Raw genomic sequence first — 16,442 nt, forward strand, 5'->3', positions numbered from 1 at the left:
CACATCCACCACTTCCTCAGAAAGTTCATTGCACACATGAACCACCATCTGTGTAAAGAAAAATTGCCGCTATTGTCGTTTTAAAATCTCTCTCCTCTCACCTTTGAAAATGTGCCCCCTAGTTTTGTAATCCCCCATCCTAGGGAAAACAAAACAGCAACCATTAACTCTATCTAAACCCCTCATTACTTTATAAACTTCTATGTGGTCATCTCTCAAACTCATAGATTGCAGTGAAAAAAGTCCCAGCCTGTCCAGCCTTTTTTTATAACTCAAATCTTCTATACTCCGCAACATTCTGGTAAACATTCTACCTCACAGTGTCAGAGACCCAGGTTCAATTCCCACCTCGAGCAACCGTCTGTGTGGAGTTTGCACATTCTCCCCGTGTCTGCGTGGGTTTCCTCCCACAGTCCAAAAATGTGCAAGTTAGGTGAATTGGCCACGCTAAATTGCCCATAGTGTTAGGTGAAGGGGTAAATGTAGGGGAATGGGTCTGGTTGGGTTGCTCTTCAGAGGGTCGGTGTGGACTTGTTGGGCCAAAGACCCTGTTTCCGCACTGTAAGTAATCTAATCTCTTGTGAATCCTCTCCAGCTTAATTGTGTGTTAGCTGTCTGTGTTTCATGCACAAGTACTGCCAGGTCCCTTTGTGTTGCAGCTTTCTCCAATTCTCTCCATTTAATTAATATTCTATTCTTTTGTTCTCCCTTTCAAAATAAATAACTTCACATTTTCCTACATTACACTCCATTACCTTTGTCCACTCTGTCTAATTCAGACACATCCTTCCTTTATCACACCCTTCATCAGAGCTAGATGCAGTATTCTTCCTGAACCTAATTAGTGGTTTAAACAACAGCCAGCATTACCCCATGACTTTTGTTCTTACATTAGCTGTTAGGGTAAACCTCAATTTCCTTAAGTGAAACATTAAAGGCTAATGTCTTAGCCTTAATTACAAACTCCACAACCTTACCATTGATTCTGTTATCCACCCAGTCATTATATCAAGTCAAAACAGATTATTTGAAAGCTGTTAAACTTATTTAACACAGAGTTGAATTTCTAAAACCTTTCTTATAGCCCACGTCATTGGAATATTTTAATTGGCCCTCCTCAACTCATTCTTCCATGTTCAGTTATTTTTCATTTTGGTTTTGTGGAGCACCTAGGGATTTTTTTTCTGTACTAAGTGTGAGATAAATGCAAATTGTTAGAGTGCAAGATCATGTTTTACAACAACCCAACAGTCTCTCACTCACCATTACTGAGTCCTTCATTTTAGATACATTTTTGTTCCAGAATTTTTGGAATAGCTGTGTTTAAGTTTGCTAGCTGCTGTGATGGGGATTGAAGTCAAATCCCCAAATGTTAGTACAGGCGACTGAGACAGTGGTCAAGAAACATAACTACTTCCTATGATAGATTGAATGCATGTTGTAGGTGTGCTGCATTTACATGTTGGATATGTTTTGTTGAAGTTACTGATTAAATGTCCAAGCTTTAGAACTGAATCTTACTGTAGTTCAGATTAGCACCTGGCAGAGACTAAAACCGAATCGCCTTCAGAACGTTGACTGTAAATGATTTCCAGTGCTGGTCTATCACATGCTGATAATGTTTTGGCAGCTTCACCTAATAAAAAAATTATATATTCTGTCATCTGCCTCCCCCATAATTTTCTTTCCAGGTACCAGGTGAAGGTTTTAATGTAGACCGACACAATAGCAGTTGCATCAGCATCGCTCCATGGCTTTTCATAAGTAACGATTCTTTCCCATTCATAAACAAAAAAAACCGAAGGATTGCAAATGCTGGTAATCAGAAGCAAAAATTAAAATTGCTTGAAGAACTCAGCAGATGTAGCGGTATCTGTGGGGGGAAAGCAGAGTTAATGTTTTGGGTCTAGTGATTATTCTTCACTTTTGAAGAAGGGTCACTGGACCCAAATATTAACTTAGTTTTCTCTCCACAGACACTTTCCTATAGTTTCCTTGCCTCTGAGTACTGCCAGGTGACGAAATTGGAAAAAAGAGTCTGTTCTCAAGGTGTGTATGATGTAGGGAAGCCTTCTAGGTGCTTAACTCAGTGAAAGAACAGTAGAATATTTGTCCATCAGGTTTGTACGTGACTTAAGGGGGAGTTTAGAGATGATAAAGTTCATCCCAACACCAGGAGCTATTTTCGACAAAAACATTGCAGCCAATGGATGTGGGCTCCATTGACAAGGATCCTGGTCCGGAAGGTTGTCCTGAGTAGTGTTCAGTGCTTTTGAGGGACCTGTGTGTTTACAGCTACTGCAGTCATCCAGGGAAGGAGCTGACATTCCCTCACAACTGTGTTGACTTCTAACTGATGGAGACACTTCATGCCTTTCAATCACAACATTGATATGGTTTGTTCACTTAAGGTTCAAGGAAGTTGTGTGGGAACCTGGTGATAAAGGTGTTGCTGTCCGATAGGGTGAGATGGATCAGTCATTTCCTGTTGGATATGATTGCCTGATACTTACGTTGCTTGTTTTTTATCACCTTAAGTCTGGATGTTGTCCAACACTTGTTTTAGATTGCAGTGGGACACCTCATTATCAGAGGGTTTAAAATTGGAGCTGAACATGGTGAAGTTGTTAATGATCAAACCCTCTCAAATCTTATGATGATGGATAAGATCTAATGCAGCTGAAGGTGATTCATCACAGCTATTGTCCTTATGTTGCATGAGGTAACCTCTAATGATCATGCTAACTTCATTTTGTGTCAAGTGTTAATGTAGCCAATTTCCTTTTAACCCCTGTTGACCTTGGTTTTGGTCCAGCTCCTGAGGGCCATGTTCTCAATGTCATGCTGCCTTAAGGCCATGGGCAACTGCTCACACCTCTTCTCTTGCATCATCCTCTTATATTAAAGGGAAATAGCTATTCATCTTGATTCAATATTTACTTAAAGTCTACGCACACTTATTTTTTGGGGAAAAGGATGTGTTGTTGGATTGTCAATATGAGTGAGAATCATTGCAGAATATTCAATGACAGCCTTTGCAGTTCAGAGATTGAAGCTCTGACCTTCCTGGTCTGTATAGCATGAATACATTTGCTATTTTTGGAAATGAAGAAGCTAATTTTAAACCTAAATTATTATGTTTGAGAGAGGATGAAGATCATTAGCATTGTGCAATCATTTTAAAAAGTGAAGTATTAATGATTGCATAGTAGTATCAGAATCATTATAAAATCAGGCTCATAGCATACTTACAGCATAGATGGACATTATTAATGCTTCTCCACCTTTTGGCTAAGATCCAGTCAGTATTTTCTTATCAGTGTAATATCTGACACATCCCTTAATTGGGGATCATATTAAATTGATTTTTGGAACAGGGACATGGTTAGGAGGCTTCAGAAGACCCTGTTCTGAAGAAGGGTCATAGGACTCAAAACATTAACAGTTTTCTATCTACAGATCTGAGTTTCTCCAGCAATTTCTGATTTTGTTTGTTTCAAACCTCCAGCATCTGCATTTAATTTTAAGAAAATGTTTCTACTAGTTTTGTGTTTCTAGTCTTCGAGGGGCATCAAATAGAGAAAGATCTGGTGAAGAGTGGCACACATGTGACCTGGCAGTCTGTCTGGTTTTAAATGCAATTGAGATCCATTAGTTGAGCACGCTTCACCGTTTCCGACTTCCCTCCATTAAGAATACTCAGGTGATCCAAAAACCCATGAACCAAAGGAACTGATGTTCCGTTTAAGTTTTAAAAGTGCTGGCAGCTTTTAAAATGCTGATATGTGCAAAATGGCTTGCTTGTGAAGTGCATGAATTGAAGAGCAATTGCAGATGCGCCAAATGGCTCCCTCCTGCATATGCAAGAGATATTGCACGTGCAGTTCATTTTGCATTGTAGTAAACAAAAGGTCAGCACCCTAATTTTGATAGTAGATTACTTGGTGATTGTGACAGTTTGGATTCAAAAACAATTTGAAGAGCAAAGATCTCTTTCACTTACTTGGTTTATTCTCTGGAGTTAGATGTGGTTAAGTAAATGTTTTTTAGTCAAAAACAAGCTACAGTTCCCTCCTTCCCCTCCCATGTCATAATATCCAACTCTTTCTTAATCATTCAGGGGTTTTCCTAGCATGGTAATGTATAATGGTTTCTGTTGATCTTTTTCAGGTTTCCTGAGCTCTCCCACATTGATTTATGTGCTTTCTTTCAGTGGGTGTATAACATTCTGGAAAAGAAGGCAGAAGCTGACCATATAATTTATGAAAATCCAGATCCACAAGATGGTTTTCTCTTGATTCCAGACTTAAAATGGAATCAGAAGCAGGTAGGATTGTGTATGAGGAGTCCGTTTGTTCCTTCTAGGATGTGTGAACTGGCAAGGCCACATTCATTGTCCAGCCCTAGTTACCATGAACAGGTGAGAGTCATCTTCTTGAATCACTTTTGTTCTTGTGGAGATGACCATCCACTTTTACATGGAGCAGTCCTGAACCAGCAGCGAAGAAGTAACTTTAATTTAAAATCTCATGGGAATGATATGAGTTGGAGAAATGGATAAGGTATCACTATAACTTTACTGCATTTGTTGTTCCCAACAACAGTCAGCAAAGCTGAAAGTTCTGTTGAAGTTTTTTTTATGTAAACTACAAATACTCATGTTTGTGCAGAAAAACGTTTGTATCTTATCCTGGGCCCAGATGTTGCTGGCTCCCTTCTAAAATACCACTGCGTAGATCCGTGTGCTGGGAATAACTTCTGTTGGAGATGTATTGGTAGTGTCACTGTTGATCCAGAAGCCCAGGCTAATGTTTTAGAAACATGTATTACATGGCAGATGGTGGAAATTGAATTTAGTAAACACTTGGAATTAAAACCTGACCTAATGGTGACCAGACATGTACTGTTGGTTGTTATAAAAACTCATCTGTTTCACTGATGTCCTTTAGGGAAGGAAATCTGCCTCCATGTAGCTCCAGTCCCACAGAAATCTGGTTGACTCTTAGCTGCCCTCTGAACAATTAGAAAATAGGCAATAAATGCCAACCTAAAGAGTGTCACTCATATCCAGCGAATAAAAACAGTTTTTTATGTAAAGTCCCTTTAAAAGCAAAGTGCACTGCAGAGTATTTTGAAAGAGGGTTTCATGATATGATGTTATTAGATTCCAAGAAATGCTTATGTGATCTGGGGGATGTTGTTGTGGAAATGAACAGCTCAGAAGCAAAGGTTAAGTACAAATCTAACTACAGTGGTATAGGATCAGCCTGCTGGGTAGTCCAGAAGACTAGTAATTTGTGAAAGGAGAAAGGCTTTACAACCAGAGGACTCCACTGGCACACTTGTAGAAGCAGGAAAAAAACCTTTGCCAATTTCCTCTGGGTGAGCTGAGTTCCATCCAGCTTAATGTTGGGGATTGGAATTGAAAGAAGATGGTGATGTCAAAGGCCACTGACTGAAGAAAAAGAATGGATAGTTTGCCATTACCGAGTCATATAGAATGTCATTTATGTCTTTAATAAGAGCAGTCTAGTTATAGCGTGGATGTAGACTGACTTGGGAAAAGCACATTCAAGGACTTTAGTGAAGAAAGAGAGTTTGGAAATAGGCTATTGTTTAGATTTCAGAGGTGTCAAGAGGAGATTTACTAAAATGTTGCTTGGGCTGAACTGTTTTATCTGTGAAGAGAGATTGGAGAAAGAAGACTGAGGGGGCAACGTGATTGAGACGTATAAAATTATATGTGGATAGGATAGACAGGAAAGGAGCTTTCTCCTTGATGGAGAGATCAATGATTGGGGCATGGATTTAGTATACAGACCAGGAGTTTAGATGGATATAGGGAAAAAAGTATGTCACCCAGAGAAAAATGGAAATCTGGAATTCTGTCACTTGAAGATTGGTAGGGGCAGAAACCCTGTTAACATTTAAGTATTTAGGTGTGCACTTGGAATGTGCACAAGGCTATGGGCCAAGTGCTGGCAAATGAGATTAGAATAGTTATGTTCTTTATTTAGATGGGTTGAAGCGCTTTTGCCTGTGCTATAATCTCCTATGACTAAAAGTGAGTTTTTTGAGGAGTGGATGATGATGAAAGGTTTCAAGGAAAGAGCAACAATACTTGAGAACTATTTACAATATTGTGGTTTATAGGGTCAGAAATGGAAATTAAGTGGTCAGTTGGATTGAGCTGGGTCACTGATGAGCTCAGTGAGTCTAGGGTTGAGAAACAGGAAGTTGGTGTCATGGACAAATGAATTTGTACAGGACGTCAGCACGTTAGGAGAGAAGCTAGAGAAGAATGCAAGTTCAGGGCCAGTGGGGTGAATATTAGAGAAAGTTTGGCCCACTCAGATAGAAGAGAGCTCTCAATGTCAGTGATAGAGCTTCAGGAGATCCCTGTACTTCCTGTTGAAGGTGAGGGGATGGGACAGAAGTTTGAAGATGTCAGCTTGCAGATGGTAATAAGGAAACAAAGCCAAGGATTACCGCTGCATTCCAGGGTGACAATGATCAGTTTTTATGGAGAGCCTGTTAGTGATGAATAACTAAAGTAGTTGTCTGCCATACATGTTATGAAATCTATTCACCAATTCTGTTGTGTACTGTAGGTGGATGACCTGTACCTGATTGCTATTTGCCAACGACGTGGGCTAAAGTCCCTGCGGGACCTAACAGGAGAACACCTGTCAATGTTGCAGAATATATTGCAGGAAGGACAGGTGAGTGTGAAAGTGTCTGAGGCTGAACCAGACCATCCATTGTATTGTTGTTATATTTGATCATAGGATGGACCTTCTTCAATCATTCGTACAGTCTCTGACACCAGCTGTGTCTACCCCAGTAACATCACCCAACTCCAACCCTGCCTCAGCTTACATATTGCTGAAACCCTCATCCATGCCTTTGATACTTCAAGATATAATCATTCCAATTTGCCACTGGCTGGTTTCCCACATGTGATGCTCCACAAACATGGTGTAATTGAAAACTCGACTGCCTATATTTTAACTTGCATCAACCCTGTCACCAACCCTCTCTGTGTTTGCTGATCTACATTGGTTCCTAGATAAGCAACATCTTGATTTCAAAATTCTCAGCATTGTTTTCCAATGGCTATCTAATCTTGACCTTGCTTCTTCCTACGTCTGTATGCACCTCTAGCCTTCTGCCCAATTGAGCATTCACAATTTTACTCCCTACATCACTGGTGGCTGTGGCTTCAGCTTTATTTGGAGGCCACGGCCTAGTGATGTTATTCCAGAGAAATATTCCACTGTTAATCCAGAGAACCAGGTAATGTTCCGGGGACCCAGGTTTGAATCCTGCCACAGCAGAGGGAGGAATTTGAATTCAATAAAATGTGGAATTACGATTCTAACGATGACTATGAAACCATTATCAATTGTGGGGGAAAAAAAAACATCTGGTTCACTAATGTCCTTTAGGGAAGGAAATCTGTGCCATCCTCACCTGGTCTGGACTACATATGACTTCAGACCCACAGCAATGCAGTTGGCCTAGCCAGTAATACCCTCATCCCATGAATGAATTTTAAAAAATACTTTAATGTAAAATTTTCTCCTTATTTCTGTTTGCCTCTCTTCCTTATTTTCCTCCTTTAAGTTTTTCCTTCACCCCTTTCTCCATGATGAACTTGTCTTCATTGCCTGACACTTCTGAAACATTTTATTATGGTGAAGGTACTGTAAATGAGAGAGGATTGACTGCTCAATTTTGCTTTCTTGGGTAAATAAAGAAGGCTGAGGGGTGACCTAGTAAGACTGTTTAAAGTTATACAATTATTTTAATAAGATGGAAAAGAGTGTTACTTATTGGCCTTAAATATAAGAATATATATATAGGGATATAAAAAGAAACCTGTTCACCCAGTTAGTTGTTGAAGTGAATAGTGTAGATTAATTTCAAGAAAAGCTACACAGCAGTTGAAGGACAAGGGAGCAGAGAGCTACAGTTGTGGATTTATTAAAGAGGATGAACCTGGAGTAGAACATGGATTGAGTGGGCTGAATGGACTATTTCTGTGTTATATATCCTGCGTAATTCATGTTGTCTGATCAATGTATGGCTGATACTGTTAGCATTTATCAGCCAGCTTTCAGCTTGCAGCTGGCTACATGAGATCTATGTAGAGAATTAAACTACTGAGGTTTACAGCTCAGACAAAGTCATTATGCATGTTATGTCTGTGACAGCTGTGGGTTAGAGCAGTCCAAAAACTGATCCCACTGTCCATGCTGTCAACACGTTCCTTTATATTGTGTTCAATTTCTGGTAATTTTGCTCTGGCTCATGCTCAGCCAGTTTTGGAAAAGCAGCCAAAATCCACTGTTCCTTTCTTTTTAACGGTCGTTGTGGCTTAATCTTGTGAATGGGTCATGTCTGTAAATGTTACTGAGGGGATAAGTTAACCCTGTCCCTGAGGAATTCACTCTTGTACGTGTGACCATATTTTACACCAACTCCGAAAAATATACTTGCTGCAGCTTATGGGCAGTATGGTGGCTGACTGTTTAGCACTGCTGCCTCACAGTGCCAGGGAGCTAGATTTGAAGCCACCTCAGGCGGAGTGGTGTGGAGTTTGACCATTCTCCCTCTGTCTGCAAGGGTTTCCTCCTGTTGCTGTAGTTTCCTTCCAAAGTCCAAAAATGTATGGATTATATGGATTGATTGGCCATGCTAAATTGCCCAGTATGTCGAGGGATGTGTAGGTTAGGTGGCTTAGCAATGGGAAATTTAGGACTATAGGGATAGAGTAGAGAAGTAGGCCTGGGTGTGCTGCTCTTTGGAGGATTGGTATGGATTTGATGGGCCGAAAGGCCTACTTCCACACTGGAGCTTCTATGATTGAAAAGCCGATTGAATGATCCAGGAAGACTAGCTACAATCATTTTTGAGCTAAAAGCAAGGTTTTTGTTTTGATTTTTAAAATGATTAAATACATTCGAGAGCGTTAGGCCGCAGTGCTGCTGGCTGAAAAAGAAGTCAGGCATGCCCTGAAAGTGAGGCATTAGGATTTTAGATGCCTAAATTTCTAACTATACGGAAATTGCCAAGAAGGATGCCTGGTGGGCATTTATCAGATATTTGGAATTGTCAATAAAGAACCCCTGATTATGAGTTAGATTTGGAGACTTCAGAGGGTGCTGAATCCCTTAGCTGAATAGTTAGCCACGGAAGGTTAGAGGAATAACCTGCTGTAATTCTTGGGTTCTAGAAAACTGAGACCCTGACCTGCAATCACTCACACCGATCCTCCACTGTCCCACAAAACCAACATGACTCCATGCCACAGCCCATCCCCCATTACTCAATCAAACCGCCCCCAACCCTTCCTCCTGTACAGTATCCAAAAGCTGACCCCGACCAAGTCCAACCAGACATGTTGACGCTGTGTACACTTCGAGCCAACTCGGATTCATCTGTGGCTCCACCTTTTGGTGAAATGTGGAGGATTTGAAATGAAAATGAAGAGTATTGCAGGTTTTTCCATCCTGCGAAGCATGAACACTAATGAAATTGTCATAGTCGCAGGATGAGGATGCGAAATGAGAGTGTTAACGCATAGAATAGCTGAGATCGTTTTCTCCCCACGGTTTACCATTTCAAAGTTCTTCAAATTATGTTGGGCCATTAGAACGAGGCAGTTGTAAATTGAAGGGTAAGAAGCAACTTCTCGTTGATTAGGAAAAGGGCAGCTCTGGGAATTAATATTAAAAATATTAATTAAATAATGAACAGCTATGTCAAATCAAGCATGGGGGCCTCGCACCTGCTTCTGTGCTATAAGGTTTTAACATTCTGGATGTAAGTTTGCTCACTGAGCTGGAAGGTTCATTTTTGGACGTTTCGTCACCATACTGGGTAACATCATCAGAGAGCCTCCAGTGAAGCATTGGTTTTGTGTCCCGCTTTCTATTTATATGTTTACATTTTCTTGGGGTGGTGATGTCATTTCCTGTGTTAGTGATGTCATGTCCTGTTTTTTTTCTTTGAGGGTAGTAGATGGCATCCAAATCAATATGTTTGTTGATGGACTTCCAGTTGGAATGCTATGCTTTTAGGAATTCTTATGTGTGTCTCTGTTTGCCTTGTCCTAGGACGGATGTGTTGTCAGTCAAGGTGGTCTCCTTCCTTCTTTTTGTGACTAGTTGATGTCCATGTATCCTGGTGGCTAGTTTTCTGCCTGTTTGATCAAAGTAATGTTTGATACAGTTCTCGCAAAGTATTTTGTAAATGACGTTCATTTTGTTTATTGTCTATATAGGATCTTTTAAGTTCATTAGCTGCTGTTTTAGTGCCTTGGTGTGTTTGTGGGCTGCAATGATGCCAAGGGGTCAGAGTAATCTGGTAGTCGTTTCCGAGATGTCTTTGATGTAGGAGAGAGTGGCTAGGGTTTCTGGATGTGTTCTGTTTGCATGTTTAGGTTTGTTACTGAGAAATCGGTGGACTGTGTTCATTGGATACCCATTCTTTTTTGAATACATTGTATAGGTGATTTTCCTCTGCTCTGTGTAGTTCCTCTGTGCTGCAGTGTGTGGTGGCTCATTGAAATAATGTTCGAATGCAACTTTGTTTGTGGGTGTTGGGATGATTGCTTCTGTAGTTCAGTATTTGGTCCGTATGTGTTGTTTTCCTGTAGACGCTGTTTTGATGTTCCTCATTGACTGGTCAATTCCCAAGTCAATGGGGAACTTTAAACCACCATCTACAGAAAAAAAACAACACATACAGACCAAATATTGAACTACAGAAGCAATCAACCCAACACCCACAAACAAAGCTGCATCAGAACATTATTTCAACCAGTTACCACATAGTGCAATGCAGAGTAAAATCACCTATACAACATATTCAAAAAGAATGGGTACCAAATGAACACAGTTCACTGATTTCTCAGCAAGAAACCCTAGCTACTCTCCCCTACATCAAAGACATCTCGGAAATGACTGCCAGACTATTCGGACCCCTTGGCATCATGGTAGCCCACAAACCCACCATTACACTAAAACAGCAGCGAATGAACTTAATAGACCCCATACAGATAACAACAAAACAGACGTCATTTACAAAACATCTTTCAAGAACTGTATCAAACACTACATTGGACAAACAGGCAGAAAACTAGCCACCAGGATATGTGGACATCAGCTGGCCACAAAAAGGCATGACCCACTCTCACTAGTATCCTTACATATAGATGAGGAAGGATACCACTTTGACTGGGACAACATGTCCATCTTAGGCCAAGCCAAGCAGAGACACGCACGAGAATTCCAAGCATGGCAATCCAACTGGAACTCTTATCAACAATCACATTGATTTGGATGCCTTCTACCACCCTCTGAGGAAAAGAACAGATGATGGCATTGCCAATACAGGAAATGTCATCACCAACCCAGGAAATGGCATCACCAACCCAAGGAAACCTGAACACATAAATAGAAAGCAGGACATAACACCAGTGCTTCACCACGAATGTGGTGACAAATGTCTGAAAATGAACCTTCCAACTCACCAATCAAACTTACATCTAAAACCTCAATCTGAGCTACAAATCTCAAAACTCAATCTTGACTTTCTTTAGGGGAGAAATCTGCCACCCTCACCCAATCCAAACTATGTGTAAGACTGAATCAGCTCCCAGTATCGTGGTTAACTTCTAGGTTTTCTCTAAAATGGTCATTTAGTTTATTGGAAATTAAGGATGGGCAGCAATGCTGGCCTTGCCAGTGATGTACGCATCCCATAAAAAAAAATACAAATTTGGATAATCTAACTTTACATACCAAAGTATCTTTAAGGAATCAGTTCTATAATTCTGATTTTTTTGGATCCTCCAGGTTGCCATCTCCAAGCGTTATAATATTCCCGGAAGCCAACTGAGGATTTACTTTCATTATCAGCCCTCCTACTATCACCTTCACATTCACTTCACTGCTGTTAGCTATGATGCTCCAGGAACCATGGTGGAACGTGCACATCTACTTTCCAGTGTCATAGAGAACCTACAAACCGACCCAGAGTACTACCAGAAGCGAACTTTAACTTTTGCCTTGAAGGCTGATGACCCACTTCTACAACGGTTCAAAGAGGCTGGAAGGATGTAGCAGAGAAATTACTTGTTCACACACTGTCCTTTGAATAGTATCAGCCTAGAATCTATCCTTCTCTTTCACTTGCATTCACTCACACTCACACACACTCACACTCACACACACTCACACACACACACACACTCACACACACACTCACACACACTCACACACACACGTTGAGCTGAGTTACACAGCTTTAGAAGCATCAACATTAGAGACAGAAAGCTCTTTCAGTGAACAGACAAGACAGTCAGTCTGACCTCCATTCATCAGAACACAGATCTTCAAAAGGTTCATTTTTAACAAAATGAATGTTGTTGCTATGGCATTAAAATGTTCCTTGCTATAAATTAGAGAGAGCAGAGTAAAATCCAAGAGTGGCTTTAAGAAAAACAGAAGTAAATTTGTTTTGTCTGTGCAATTAGGCATGACTTTCAGATCTCCATCATGGTGTTCTTTATATAGAAGTTGGCAAGGATAGGGTCAGCAGAGGGGACAGAAAGGTGCAGGCATTCGTAAACTGACGCAAAACCCAGCCAAGATTGTTAATTCAAAATTGTATTCTGGTTTGCTCATGCAGAAACACATGGAAGTCTTTGTCCTGAAGAAGCAGGGGTTATGCTGGGTGAGGGCTGCTTAATACAGCTATCCCCACTATTCATGCTTCTAAATCCGGGTAACCCACTCAGCATATGTTTGCTTTTGTGTGGGTGAATCCACATTTTTGATGTTCATTTTCCTGTCATGAAGGGTTTTCTGCTTCCTGTTCAGGGAAAAAAAGATCCATGAGCTTGTTTATAAAGAAATTGTTAACAGTTTCCGTAGTACTATAGTAATTCTATGTATCCCTTCTCCCTCCCTCCTGAATTCCTGCGTTTTGCTGGGAAATATTCTACAAATAGTTTCGGCACTTGGCCATTTTTCACATGCAAACCAATATGTAAGTGATGCTGTGCTAGTCGGTCAAAGGGATGTCATCCCCCTTCTCGGGCCTTCAGACAAAGTCGATACTTCCTCAGGATGGGAGTGAGAGCTTCATTTGTTTTTTTTCCTTCTTCACCAAGGTGATGCAGCTTCTGCCTCCTCCCCCAGCGCCCTGTAGTTGTGAGATCTCCCAATATGTATCTCTCACACTAGGAGACTTAGAAACCGTTGCGGAGGCTTGTTACTCTAGATTTTAGGTTTCAAGTTTAGTGTCACGTTTAGTCCAGTACAGAAGTATAGTGAAAGGATTATAGTGTTGCCACAATAGTGCCATCTCAGGTACCTAGGTACAAAAAAAACTTGGGTACAAAGTAGGAAGAGAAATGGGAGTTAAAATGTTCACCGTTACTTCATAATAAGGTAGATTGTATCCTCTGGTGGTGTCAGCAGCTCACCCTGGTGACTGACTCTTACACTGTTGCCTGGGGTTTGCTGCAGAACGCCTTTCTATTGAAAACAGGAAGCCCACTTTCCAATGGAGAAACCGTTGACCTCCAGCTGACTCAATGGGGGAATTGCCCGGTGTATGCCAATCAAGGGGAACATGGGTTTCAATTTTCAGAATAGATTAGAAAGAGATTCAACATGCCAGCTGAGAATAGATTAGAAAGAGATTCAACATGCCAGCTGAGAATCTGTGATTCCCTTATTTGGCAGTCTTGTTTTCTTCTGTTTTCACATGCCCAGAAGATGTTTCCTTTGGGTGGGGTACTGTGACCAATTACCAGTAGCTTTCCTGTACTTCAATGATGTGTGACCCAACACAGTGTGTGTTGATGAGTAAATCAATAGAAAGGAATAAAAAGCCAGATCCTCACATGATCCACAGACATGCATTTCCTGACAGGATAATTTGATAGATATCAGGACTAAGGGCCAAGGTAAGCTTTCTTTCTTCCCTCAGGTCACTTGGAGACTGGGGCGGCATGGTGGCTCAGTGGTTAGCCTCACAGCGCCAGGGACCCAAGTTTGAATCCAGCCTCAGGCAGCTGTCTGTGTGGAGTTTGCACATTCTCCCCATGTCTGCTGGGTTTCCCCCAGGTGTTCCGGTTTTCTCCCACAATCCAAAGATGTGCAGGTTAGGTGAATTAGCCGTGCTAAATTGCCCAGAGTGTTAAGTGCATTAGTCAGGGGTAAATATAAGATAGTGGAATGGGTCTGGGTGGGTTACTCTTTGGAGGGTCGATGTGGACTTGTCAGGCCGAAGGGCCTGTTTCCATACTGTTGGGAATTTAATCTAGATCCCAATTTCCCATCTGCCTCAGAATGTGGATGTTCCAGATAGCAGAAAGCAAACCCTGCTTGGAGACCTCCTGCTCTCCAAGGCTCAGAAGAGCATTTACCGAGTGGAATACCTGGATATCTGTCCTGCCTTTTCCTCCACCAAAGCCCAAATTGAGTTGCTTGCAAGAATCTTAGATGGTGTGTTATAAATTAATACAATCAGAATGGGAACTTTTTGATACATTGACAATTTTAATTTTTTAAATGCATCTTTATAGAAAGTTTAAGTATCAATAAACATTTTTTGAACAAATAAACCCACTTGTGTACACTTCCTTCATAACTACCACTCTGCCTCGCTGAAGTACATCTGCTATCTAATTACCTATTGTGTATGCTCGCTGAGCTGGAAGGTTTGTTTTCAGACACTTCGTCGCCATGCTAGGTAACATCCTCAGTGAGCCTTCAGATGAAGCACTGATGGTGTAGTCCATTTTCTATTTATATTTGGGTTTCCTTGGGTTGGTGATGCCATTTCCTGTGGTGATGTCATTTCCTGTTCTTTTTCTCATGGGGTGGTAAATGGGATCCAAGTCAATGTGAGTTCCAGTTGGAATGCCATGCTTCTAAGAATTCTTGTGTGTGTCTTTGTTTGTTTTGTCCTAGGATGGGTGTGTTCTCCCAGTCGAAGTTGTGTCCTTCCTCTTCTGTATGTAAGGGTACCAGTGAGAGTGGGTCATGTGTTTTTGTGGTTAGTTGATGTTCATGTTTCCTGGTGGCTAGTTTTTTACCTGTTTGCCTAAAGTAGTCCTTGCACGGTATTTTGTAATGACATTAGTTTTGCTTGTCTGTAAGGGGTCTTTCAAATTCATTAGCTGCTGCTTTAGTGTGTTAGTGGGTTTATGGGCTACCGTGATACCAAGGGGTCTGAGTATTCTGGCAGTCATTCCCGAGATGTATTTGATGTAGGGAAGAGTGGCTAGGATTTCTGGACATGTTTTGTCTGCTTGTTTGGGTTTGTTGTGAAGTTGGCGGACTGTGTTCATTGGGTACCTGTTCTTTATGAATACACAGTATAGGTGATTTTCCTCTGCTCTGCACAGTTCCTCTGTGCTGCAGTGTGTGTTGACTTGTTGAAATAATATTCTAATGCAGCTTTGTTTGTGGATGTTGGGGTGATTGCTTCTGTAGTTCAATATTTGGTCTGTTTGTGTTCTTTTCCTATAGACAATGGTTTGAAATTCCCTATTGGCTATTTGCTCTACTGCCACATCTAGGATTGACAGGTTGTTGTTGTTTTCCTCCTCTTTAGTGAATTTTATGCCAGGAAGGGTATTATTGATGGTCTTGAAGTTTTCTTCTAATTTGTATCATTTAGTGATGACAAAAGTGTAGCAGACCCAAAGTTTGGGTTGGATGGTTGGCAGAGCTGTTTGTTTGAGTCTCTGCATTACTGCCTCTGCTAAGAACCCTGATATCAGAGATCCCATGGGTATTACGTTGGATTGTCTGTAGGTTTTGTTGTTGAAGGTAAAGTGGGTGGTAAGGCATAGGTCCACGAGCTTGATGATACTGTGCTTGCTGATGAAGTTGATGGTGTTTGGTACATGTGTATTTGGGTCTTCTAATAGTGTAGTCAGTGTTTCCTTGGCCAGGTTGCTGTTGATGGATGTGAACAGGCTGTTACATCAAAGGAGACCATTATTTCATCCTCTTGTATCTTGATGGTCTTCAAGAATTCTTGGATGGAGTTGCGTGAATATTCTACTAAGTGTTTTAGTCTTTGGTCTAGCTCCTTGGCCAACCTGTAAGTTGGTGTTCCAGGGAGTGAGAATGGCGGGGGGGAGGAAGGGGGTGCTGCTGATATGTGAATTTTGGGTAATCTGTAGAAGTGTGCTGTTGGATCCATCTGGTTTCATTTTTTGGAAGTCGGTCTTATTTATTTCTCCGGATTTCTGAAGTTTTTTTGAGTCAGGCTGTGATTTGGTTCTCTAGTTATTGGGGTCAGGTCTATCGCCACTTGTTGGTAAGTGTTGGTTGACTTGGATTCCATTTACCTCCCCTGAGACAAAGTACCGGAAATGATATCACCACAGGAAATGATGTCGCCAATCC

General features: G+C 41.1%; 1 protein-coding gene and 1 non-coding gene across 2 annotated transcripts in view; both read left to right on the plus strand.

Moving 5' to 3' along the window:
* The window catches only part of dcps (decapping enzyme, scavenger), a 54,652-nt gene extending 40,008 nt beyond the window's left edge, over window positions 1-14,644 (plus strand). Inside the window, exons 4-6 of the mRNA XM_043676904.2 lie at window positions 4,214-4,327; window positions 6,612-6,722; window positions 11,865-14,644. Coding sequence (XP_043532839.1) covers window positions 4,214-4,327; window positions 6,612-6,722; window positions 11,865-12,131 — 492 coding nt within the window. The 3' untranslated portion in view covers window positions 12,132-14,644. The remainder of the gene's footprint in view (window positions 1-4,213; window positions 4,328-6,611; window positions 6,723-11,864) is intronic.
* LOC122540795 (U2 spliceosomal RNA) lies at window positions 3,272-3,458 on the plus strand. The gene has a single exon (XR_006309413.1). It is a non-coding gene; the product is annotated as a U2 spliceosomal RNA (small nuclear RNA).
* Window positions 14,645-16,442: the final 1,798 nt, after the last annotated feature.

This window comes from Chiloscyllium plagiosum, unplaced genomic scaffold, assembly GCF_037043375.1.
Source record: "Chiloscyllium plagiosum isolate Xiang-an unplaced genomic scaffold, Cpla_swu_hap1 HiC_scaffold_29, whole genome shotgun sequence".
Taxonomy (NCBI): Eukaryota; Metazoa; Chordata; class Chondrichthyes; order Orectolobiformes; family Hemiscylliidae; genus Chiloscyllium; species Chiloscyllium plagiosum.